The 11,750-nt window shown below is 31.6% G+C and overlaps 1 protein-coding gene across 1 annotated transcript; it reads left to right on the top strand.

Annotated features, from left to right (window-relative positions):
• Positions 1-3,620: 3,620 nt before the first annotated feature.
• On the top strand, positions 3,621-6,722 carry LOC133700733 (probable disease resistance RPP8-like protein 2). The gene has a single exon (XM_062124376.1). It carries the CDS (start codon positions 3,716-3,718, stop codon positions 6,404-6,406), a length of 2,691 nt encoding a protein of 896 aa, XP_061980360.1. The 5' UTR covers positions 3,621-3,715; the 3' UTR covers positions 6,407-6,722.
• The last annotated feature ends 5,028 nt before the right edge of the window (positions 6,723-11,750 follow it).

The raw sequence follows: 11,750 nt of genomic DNA, 5'->3' as shown, positions 1-11,750 counted from the left end.
AATATAAATCTATATCTTTTATTTTTATTTTTTATTTTATTGTTCAATATTATTTTTTTAAAATTATCTTTGTGGTTTTCTTTATTTTTTTCTTAAATTATTTTGATCTTATAATCTAGACCATGAGTTTTATCCAGATTGACTCACCCCTTATTATCTAAGTTACATCTCTGTTACATTATTTTAGATTGACTCAAAACGTTTTTTATTTAATTTATACTTTCATAAAAAAAAATTCCTAAAATATCATGATTTAAAAAATATCTTTATTATCTATTTTTATTTTTTAATTAAAATAAAATCAATTTATTAAATTAAAATAAAATAAAGTTCATAAAAACCTCACATTGAAGATTTTTTAATGTATATTTAAAAATATATTAAAATAAATTTTATTTTATTTTTAAAATTTATTTTTAATATCAATATATTAAAATAAACTAAAATAAAAAAAATATGAATTTTTTTTTAAAATAACACAAAAACAAAAAAAAAACTATTTTGCCGTGTCCTGAGCCCAATTCTTCTAAGATAATGAAGCCGCGTTGCTTTATGCAACAAAACAACAAGATATATTAACTTATTTGTTTGTTGAAAAATAATTTGTTTTGAAAAATAAATTTTGGAAAAGTAAATTCTAGAAAAATGAATTATTTTTTTATATTTAGTAGTATAATAGAAAATAAGTCAGAAAATATTTTCCAGTATTTAGTTATATCATGAAAAATGAGCTGGAAAATAACTTATTAATGCTTTATTTTTCTCAAGTTTATTAAAATAATGAGAAATAAATCTTACAAATTAAAAATTTGAATGAGAATAAAATTGAAAAAAATATAATTTCATAAATTATCTCAAATAAAATAAATAATAATCAAAATAATAGAGATCAAATCTAAAAAATAAAAAAAATGAAAGATGAAGAAATTAAAATAATAATAATTAACATTTCATAAATTATTTCAAATAAAACAAGTAACAATCAAAAGAATAAGGATCAAATTTGATAGATAAAAAATTTCAATAAAAAAATGATAAGGAAAAAGCAAATAACAATTATAAAAATAAGGACCAAAGTTAATATAAAAATTAAATTTTAAGAGATGAAATTGAAAAATAAATATTCAAAACAAAATATATATAACAATCAAAAGTTTGAGGACCAAATTTGATATAATCAGCAAATAATATGACATTTCTAAATTTTTCACAACTTCCGGAAAAGTGTTTTCTGCTCAAATTTTCCAGGAAAATACTTTCCTGAAAACCAAGCCAAGTTTTTCTTTAACTGGAAAGTGTTTTTCGTTGATCAACTTTTCTAATAACAAACAAAGATAAGAAAGTTTGAAAAATAATTTTTTATAAACCATTTTCAAGAAAACAAATATAGCCTAAAGTTAAAATAATTGCGTTGATTACGTGCCAAACGAATGTCATGGGCTGAGTAATAGCATATTTCACAAGACATAATGATAGCGATTTTTAAAAAAAATATTAAAATAATTTTTTTATTTTAAAATTTATTTTTGATATTGAATATTAAAATGATTTAAAAATATTAAAAAAATAAATTTAAAATATAAAAAAATAAATTTGTTTTTATAAAAATACCTTCCAATGCAAAAACAAACTAAGCGTAAAAAGCGAAGTCTTTGCTTCATGACATTGACATTAATTTATGTCTTAAATCCATTTCAATGGGAATTCATTAAAAGAGACCTTGTGGAGATTTGAATTTCATCTGTTTAATTTCGATAAATCTCATCACAATAAATAGACCTATTGAATATTTGAGTATAATTACCGTCTCAACTTTTTTTTTTATCTCAATCATGTTTGCAACGTTTTAATGTTTTTTCAATCATTTTTTTTAATTAAGTGATTCCTAAAATTCAAATAATTTATCGTTTTTTCAAAAAAAAAGAATTCCAATTTTTAAAGATATTCATTTTTATAACGTGATAGGCTAGATTGTGTATATAAAAAACATATTTGAAGCGTTTCTTTTTGTATAATTTGATCTATCAAGTCAAGGAGGGAATTTTTATAAATTATTGAATTTTTAATAGAGGAAAAAGAAATCACATAATGACTTAGTATTTTCACTAACTAAGATTAATTGGCTATTTGTTGATGTATTAAGGACTTAATCAAAATAAAAAACAAAGATGGAGGATCTAATCAAGATTGCCCTTGTAAGTTGATTACTTTTTAATTGAGGGTTTCCTTAAAAAAATTGGTTTGTTTTTACCTTATTATTTTCTTTATTAAAAAAAGTGGGCAGTAAAGATGATTTAAGAAAAAATATTTTAAAAAAAACTTGAAATTTTTTTATTAATTTAAAATTAATATATTTTTAATGTTTTTAAATTATTTTAATAAATTAATATAAAAATAATTTTTAAAAAATAAAATAATATTATTAATATATATTTTAATAAAACAAATTATTTAAAAAACAATATCAGCAACACAGCTAACGAGCTCTTAGAGCAGCTCCAACCGAGCAGCTAAATAAAAAATCAAATGTCCTTTGCCTTTTATTTATTCACTGTTTACATTCCAACAGTGGAGCTAAACAAATAGCCAAAATGGCTATTTGTTTCCTTAACAGCCATTTCTACATTTAACTGTAGAAATGACCAAAATAATAGCTGTTGGCCAACAACTATTTTTATAGTCGTTGGCCAACATCTATTTTTTTTTTAAATATAGAAGAAATTTTCTATAAATACATGAAGAAAAAACTTGTAGTTTTAAATTTTTGTATTGTGCCTCACCCTTCTTTCAAATTTAAGAAAACAATAATCAATTATTTTCCGGTTAATTATTAACATCGATTGTGTTAATTAGTTGAAATTAAAAGGTATGCTTGTTTAAAAGCTTTTTCTATTTTTTTTATATCTCTTGATTTTTTAGACTTTTTTGTTGTTAATTTAATATTTGTGATAAGTTTTATTTCTTTATTATTTTATGTTTTTAATATGGGTTAAGGAAGATAATTTTTATTTATGTTGTTATCTTTGATAAAATTGAGAGAAATTAATAATGGTAGTTGATATTGATAAAAAGATAGAGTTACATATTTAAAATTTAATTTTGATTATCTGTTTTAATTTGAGGTCAATTATATTTTGTCTTCTTGAAAATACAATTAAAATGTTAGCGGTTATGTTGGCGGTCATTTTTTCAAAGTTTGAATTTGAATTTACTTTTAAAAAATTAAATTTTTAACAATAACATATAAAACTTAAAATTAAAAATATTCATATAAATAAAATTTAAATTATATTTTTTAATTTTCATATTACTTTATTAATTTTATATTATTTTTATAAATTACTCATATTAATTATATAATTAATAACATCATAATTATTTTATATATAAAATATTTAAATTAGTTATATAATTAAATTAAAATTAATTTAATATAAAATATATTAAAATATAAATAATTTTTCTAAATAGTTTTTTACTATTAGAATGTATATAATTCAAAAAATTATATTTATATTATTTAAAAAATCATTTTTTTTATTTGACAATTCAATATAACATTTTTCATTAGAGATGCTATTAGCCTTATTGTAGTCCAAGCCAGAGGTGCCAGGAATAATTAAGAAAAACTGATGGGCTTATCCAAAAGAGAGAGAAAAGGAAAGTAAGAGAGAGAGAGAGAGAGAGAGAGAGAGAGAGAGAGAGGAAGCATCATATGGCTGAAGCTGCCGTTTCCTTTGTTCTTGAAAGGCTTGCTGATCTGTTTGATGAACTTGAATTTCATACCGATGTCCATAAAGAAGTTGAGCGGTTACAAGATGAACTCAGGAGGATCCGTTGCTTCTTAAGAGATGCGGACGCAAAGCAAGATGAAGATGAAAGAGTGCGTAATTGGGTGTCTGATATCAGAGACGTGGCTTATGATGCTGAAGATCTCATAGACAGGTTTATCATGAACAATGATCATCTGAAGAAGAAGAAGAAGAATCATTTTATCAAGAAATGCACTTCCTATGTCAAAGGATGGAAACAGAGGTCCAAGATTGCTGAGGATCTTATGGCCATCCGTTCAAGACTTCAAGACATCTCAGCCAGCCGTGAAACTTATGGCATCCAAAATGTTGGAGAGGGGACTACTGCAGCAGGTGAGACTCTGAGGAAGTTGAGAAGATCGTCTCCTCGCGATGAGGAAAGGGATATTGTTGGCTTGGAGGATGACACGGCTAAACTGGTGGACCACCTTCTTCAGATGGGGGATCATTGGAGTGCTGTTTCGATAGTTGGAATGGGCGGTATTGGTAAAACCACTCTTGGTATAAAGATATATAATCATAGTGCTGTCAGGGCTCGCTTTCCTTCCCGTGCTTGGATATGTGTATCACAGGAGTTTAGTGCAAGAGATATTCTGCAGCGAGTCATAAGACAAATTGCATCGCCGAGAGAAAGGCTTGAAGCTTTGACAGATGAAGAGTTGGAGGACTTGGTGTATGAAAATTTACGGAGGAAACGCTATCTGGTTGTTTTGGATGATATCTGGAGCACCAATGCCTGGGATTGCCTTAAAAAGGCCTTTCCTGTAGACAGAAGTAACGGTAGCAGATTGTTGCTCACGACTCGGAACAAGAATGTTGCTCTTCATGTAGATCCTCAAACTACTCCCTACGATTTGGGATTTCTAAGCAAACAGAATAGCTGGGAGTTGTTCTGCAAGAAAACATTTATTGATGGCGGAGACACAAGTTGCTCTCCAATATTGGAGGAAATCGGGAGAGAGATTGTGGAGAGATGTGCTGGTTTACCACTTGCCATCATTGTAATTGGCGGCTTACTTTCAAGAAAAAAGAGGCTGAATGAATGGGAAAGAATTCTTAACAACATGGACTCTCATTTTGCTCGACACCCAAATGGCGTTGCGGCAATACTTGCTTTGAGTTACAACGACTTGCCGTATTACTTGAAATCTTGTTTTCTTTATTTAGGCCTTTTCCCAGAAGATTGTACTATTCAGGCACACAAATTGTTTCGGCTATGGGTGGCAGAGGGTTTGATTCCACATCAAGAACTAAGAGGGGAGGATGTAGCAGAGGATTACTTGAATGAGCTAATTGAGAGAAACATGGTTCAGATGGAAGGAATGAGTGTCAATGGGAGGGTCAAGCAATGCCGTTTGCACGATCTACTGCGAGACCTCTCCATCTCCAAGGCAAAGACGGAGAATTTTCTCCAGATTCCTGGTAATGAAAATATCTCATCTTTGACTAGATGTCGTCGCCATCCTATCTATTCTGATTCTCATTTATCTTGTGTGGAACGTCTTAGTCCACATCTTCGTTCACTCCTGTTCTTTAGAGTTGTTAGTCGTGTTCGTTACAGATATTTTATCGGCAGAAACGTCTATGGTTTCTGCGAATTATCGGGTGCCAAATTCGATTATATTACCCGGAATTTCAACCTGCTAAGAATTCTTGAGTTGGAGGGTATATCATGTAGCAGCATCCCAAGTACAATTGGTGAACTGATACATTTGAGTTACTTGGGATTGAAGGAGACTAACATACGAGTGCTTCCATCAACATTAGGTTCTCTGTGCAACCTGCAGACTCTTGATATTGCTGGGAATCTCCATCTTAGGATAATTCCTGATGTCATTTGCAACATGAAAAATTTGAGACATCTTTACATGTGTGGGCATTCTGGTGGGCACCTGAGGATAGACACCCTCAAGCATTTACAGACACTGACAGAGATAGATGTCAGCAGATGGAAGCAGAACAACACTGCAGATCTAATCAGTCTTCGAAAATTAGGAATAAGAGGAAACCTCTGCTCAGACACCATTAAGATATTTGATTCCATTTCGGCACTCTTGCAACTTCGATCTCTCTATCTTCGTGCTGAAGGTGCTGAATTTCCATCACTTGTTCAACTTGGTTCTCTTCGCTCTCTCATCAAGCTGCATTTGAGAGGGGGAATATCACAGCTGCCCAGCCAGCAAGATTTTCCACCAAATCTCTCCCAGTTAACATTAGAACACACCCAGCTTGAACAAGAATCAATAGAGATACTAGAGAAGCTGCCAAAATTATCAATTCTGAGGTTTAAAGCAGAGTCTTATAGCAAAGAAAAACTAACAATCTCTGCCGATGGGTTTCCTCAACTGGAGTTCCTAGAGTTTAACAGCTTGGAATCCCTGCATGAATTCAACATAGAAGAAAATGCAGTGCCAAGGCTTGAAAGTTTCCTAATTGTCAACTGCAAGGGGCTAAGGATGCTCCCTGAAGAGATGAGATTTGTGGCCACTCTCCATAAGTTGGTTATTGAAGAGATGCCCAAAGTCTTTGTAGATAGGCTTCAAGGAGAAGATCTTCATAAAGTGCAGCACATTCCTTTGATCAAATTTATATGAATAGGCTGTCAGCAGGGTATCTGATGACATTATTGGTGTCTCGGCAGCAATTTCATAACTTCGCTTTGCAATATACCAAGGGGCGTTGGTTACCCTTTGACTTCCACAACTTTGTTTTTCAGTTTTCCAGATGATTCGTCTAGAACTGCCAGTATGTCTATTGCATACACATTTGCATGGATTCCATGCTACCTTTTTCATCCATTTTCTGCTTCTTTGGTTGTAGGAATTAACAATGCATGCATTCTCACTAATGTCTTAGCACTTGAACATCATAATTACACGAGGGGCAGGCATTTTTCTTACAGCAGGTAAATCCAATTTCTTAAGGAAAAGGGCTCACAACCCAGAAATGTCAAGAGGCATTAAGCCTAATACATTTCAGTGCTCGCTCCTTTTGGCATGGAAATGACACAATAGCCTCACCATTCTTCCTCCACTGTGTATCTTCGTGTCCAAATGCAGATCATTGTCATGTAAAATTAATCACAAAAAGTTATTATGCTTTTGAAATCATCCAACTTTACTTATGTTGAGTTTTTTTCTTCCTCTACATGATATATGTTGACAACATACAATTGTTTAAAACTTAAAAGGTAGCCCGAGGATATCACCAAACCGTCAAATCACAAAAAAGAAGAACAATTTTTAACGTTTGTTTGTTAATCAAAATTGCACCGCCCGTAAAATGTTAGCCTTAAGACCAAGAAAAGCCATCACAATAAAACCCCTTCCACCATTGACAGACCCTCCAGAAGTCGGAATAGCAGAAGCAGGATTGTTGCTCTTAGAAGAAGATTGAGGAAGAGTCCCCCTGGCTGTGCTTTGGGAGCGCTGACATGCAAATGAGCAAGGAAGATTTTGACAGCTGCAACACGACCAGTGTTGTGAGGACAAGGTACTTTCTTTGGGGTAACAGGTTACATTGTCTAGGAGGAATGAAGCTTCAGGTAAATTGAGAAGGCAAAGCTATAGCCATTCAATTTTTTCACAAGGAAACATTAATTCAATATGCAAAAAACAAATACCAAAATGTAAAAACACTCAGAAAATCCCCGCCTACAAATTTCTCGTCATGTGCCCATATATCAAGGTCAGTACTTATGTCCAAGCCTTATCACCTATCATGTGATGGCCCAAAATAAAATAAAGAGAAGAGAGGGGAAAAAGGCCCAATATTGGACCCCCACAATAAGAAAAACGGGTTATTGGACCCCCACAATAACTTTTTTTTTTATTACAAGCGTCATACAAAATAATTATTCTTGTCAATACAAAACCAACAACACAAAAAAATAATATCAAATGGAGGACGAAATAAAGCTCACGTGTCATCTAAATATTACACATGCAGTAATACACACATCAAACCCAATTTCTTCTCTCTTTTTTTCATTTCAATTCTTGATTCTGTAATAATTTTTCATTATTTTTTATATTTTAACCCTAAACAAACCCAGCAAAAAAGAGAAGAAGAAAAGAAAATCAACCTTGGAAAATAACAGTAGCTATTACCTCTTTTGTTTTCTTTTTCCTCCTCCGTTGTCTTCCAACAGCTCTCGTTTCTGTTAAACTCATAAACTAAAATTAAAATTAAATAAAATTTTAGGTTAAAATATATAATTGTTACACTAAAAGGATCGAAAAAGATTTTGGACAAGTCTTAAGGCTAGAAGGGGCTAGCCAATTTTTTTTTAAAAGGACTGTCACTTTTTTTTTTATTTTTGGTTCCTTAACTTTAAATCTCTTATAAAAAAACAAAAATAATTTTTTTCTAGGCAAAATTAAGCATCAATTCAAAATTAAAATATTTTTTGAGACCATGATAACCCTAAATAAATCAAATCAAAATAAATTATAAATTTTAGACTCAAATAAATACAATATCAAGAACTATATATAAAAAAATGAATGTAAAAAGAAATTAAAGAACAGAAAAAAAAAAGAAAGCAAGTCATTGAGCAAAACATAAGTGACTTATGAGAGGAGGGGAGCTTGGCACCCCCAAGCTTGCTGGAGGTCATGTACCTATGATCATTTCGATTGTATATTCTTGACTTTGAAACATCAACTCTCATTCGTTAACTTCCAGAACATTAGAAGAAGTGGAGTTTTGTTGATTTTCTTGGAACATTCTCTAACTCTAAACATGGAAACTAGCTAGCTAGCTAGCTAGCTAGGTGCGTTATAGATGGTCCCAGTTCACGGAGATGCATAGAATCTCCACTATATATATAAATTCTGTCTTCAAAGTTTTTAATTTTAGTCTTTAAATCTTCAATTTCTCATAAAAAACATACATTTAGCCCCTCTAAAAAAGAAATATTTGCTCTCCAGCCTTGTAGTTTTTATGACGGCACCCGGTTAAAATTTTCTAGTTCCGTCCATGGTGCAAAGTATCCGTTTATAAATACTCCAAAATCAGCAGTGTTTGAATCACCCATTCAACCATATTTAGCACAAAAGCACTCGCTCCCTCCCTCTCTCTTTCTGCTCTGGAGAATTGTATATTGCTCTCTTGTTTTCAGTGTATTTGAAAGTATAGTTGTTATTGTTTTTTTAACTATTTTTTATTTAAAAATACATCAAAATTCAGGTAGGTAATGGGCTACTGCACTAGGACACAGCTGTCTCGGAATGATAAGAGAGAAAGTCCATGGCTGAAGGCCTGTAGTTTGACAATCATACCACTATATAGACTTGAGGGGTGGACGTCTTTTTCATTGGAACAACACAAGCCCACCATGAGCCTTATAATCTTGCCGCCATCCGACACAAACTGGGCCTTTTCTCTTTGCGATCTACACAGTCAAAATAACGTTAGACCGTAAGTGTTGACTACTTTTTTTCTGGCATGGAATTAGCGACCGCTACAGCCCAAAATTGGGGTCTAAATATAACTAAAACTCAAGGTTATATTCCGAACATGAACCGATTAATTGGATTAAAATGTATACAGTCAAATTGAAGAGTCCAACAAAGAAATTAAAGATTAAAGGAGAATGCGATGCACAAGAAAATAGATGAGGATTGCATCGAATAAGATGTATATACAATCAAAATAGTATCGTAAAGAAATTGATCACATGATAAAAAAAACTTTTCTTCACCTAATCCTGTTCTGTTTGATATGCCAAATCCAATCTACCTAAGAAAAAATAAATCAAATTAGGAAAACTGAAGAAATGATTAGCAAATCAATTGGTTTTTAAGTGAGAATGCATCTTTTATTTGGTCAAGCTAGCCATTGAAATGCTTCTTCTTCTTGTTGTAATGGCAGGAATACATTTCTCCAAAACCAGAGTGTGAGCACGGTTCGACGAAGAATCTTATAGCGACCTTATATATATATATATATATATATATATTCACACACACACACACACACACCATCACTGTAAGAAAATTAGTTTATTCTGCTTTCGTTTTCCTTTTTTGTTACATTCCTCTACGGATAACCATTTTTTCTGCAAAACTTCCTCCAAGACGACATCATCAGATGTCCAAGTTGCTTATAGTGACGGTATAGGACGACCAGGAATTTAATGGCAAAGGATGATATAATTATGGCTCTGAAATATGTACTTGGAAAATAGTATAATCTCGTGACTTTGACTTGTTAAAACAAACAATAAAGAAAATTTGAACTGTGGTTTTTCCTCGTCTTTTCTAGAGAAGTTTATAATAAATTATTTCTTAAATTGAAAATGAGGTGCTACTCGTGGCCTTTTTTTAGTCTTTCCTCGCACGCAATGAGTGGAATTTCTCCAAGTTATACCTCCCCCCACTTATTAGATTTTTTTATAGCCAAGATGGGATCGTACTAAGCCCATCGTTGCTACGTGATGATATGCTCGAACTATTGATCAAGGCCTAACTTCTTAATCCAAGCACACCAAGCTTTTACATAATTGAAATTTGAAATATATAATAATCCACAAGTCTTCCACTTTTTAGATTGAAGTCTATTTGGGTGAATGGAAGACCCTTTATTATTTAAAATACATTATTCTGCTCTATAGCCCTACAAATTCAATTTTTAAATGATGGTAATATTGTGATCACGTTACACGTTGTAGTGGTTTTATCTCTTAATGAACTTTTCTCCATCCGTCGGAGCATTCTAGTCAAATTTAAAAGATCATTCTTCGTGTTTTTAAGCCATATAATGATAGTTCAATTGATAATAAGCAATACATTGACTAATAAAGAAGCCCTTTTATTTTAAATTTCCTTGAGTAATTACTAAATAGGTAAGAACAATAGCAATGATCCTAACTAATAAAGTTGTAAAAACTTCAAGGTTGAATTGGATTTTTCATGGATGCGTTTGGGCTAAAATGTATGGGCTTCATCTTAAAGCTTGATTGTTTCTGCAAAAACAAGTTCTTTGTCGAAATATGAGACCCTCTAATGCTTAAGTTAGTAAATATAAAAGGAGACAATAATATACAAAAAAAGAAAAACATGGGGAAAATATATTTGCTGAATGAACTAGAGGATCCTTGGATGAGTTTGAATGACTTGAATGTTTTATTGGTAACTAGAGATATTTATAGATCTTAATCATGTTATAGAGTACAAAGAGATTAATGCTCGTCATTGGTTTATAGTGCTCATTGTGTCTTTGATGAAGAGGTTAGTGCTTCTGCTTTGCAGATATAATTTATATATATAGGAGTAAAGCTAGCTGGTAGTCTACTCTGACTTATTGAAAATTAAAAAACACGTTAAGGTGCATGCCTCATATTGCATTCGATATCTAATCGTGTAGTGAGTCGGCGTGGGTTAAACTGTTTGGATGAAACTCGAACAACTAAAAATCTAGCTATTTGAGTATCTGCCACACAATTAAGTTACTTTTTAAAAAAAGAAGTGTTGATTATCACCAATATTTATGAAAAGAAGGGAAATTACAAAGGTCAATATTAGCCTTACAATAATACGTACCCTTCGAACAATAATACTGTATATTTTTCCAAGGTAGTTTTCTTAAGATAAAAGGCAATATCTATCTATCTCCACCTCTATATCTAATTTGGCCCTCAACTGGAAGAACTCATTTTCAGGATAATTGCATGGGACCTTCGTGCACAGCAGAGACTTAGCTTCCTTTTAAAAATATCTTAATTTCCACAGCTTTCCAAGTTACTTCTGATCTTAATGCCAAGATTAATTAGTTAGGCCTCTTAGCATTTATATGTTCGGTCCCTCACGAAAGACCCATCGACGTTCTTACAGATAAACTTTCCCTTCATTACCAAATAAACACAAATTAAGCAGGCTTCGCACAAATTAAACCAGAACAGAACCTTCGATGGTCATAAAAGTCAACATGAATCCT

Source organism: Populus nigra, chromosome 8 (genome assembly GCF_951802175.1).
Source record: "Populus nigra chromosome 8, ddPopNigr1.1, whole genome shotgun sequence".
Lineage (NCBI taxonomy): Eukaryota > Viridiplantae > Streptophyta > Magnoliopsida > Malpighiales > Salicaceae > Populus > Populus nigra.
This window is presented reverse-complemented; position numbering and strand designations above follow the sequence as displayed.

Excerpts from the sequence above, each read along its gene's own strand:
- LOC133700733 (XM_062124376.1), top strand. The coding sequence starts at position 3,716 with ATGGCTGAAGCTGCCGTTTCCTTTGTTCTTGAAAGGCTTGCTGATCTG.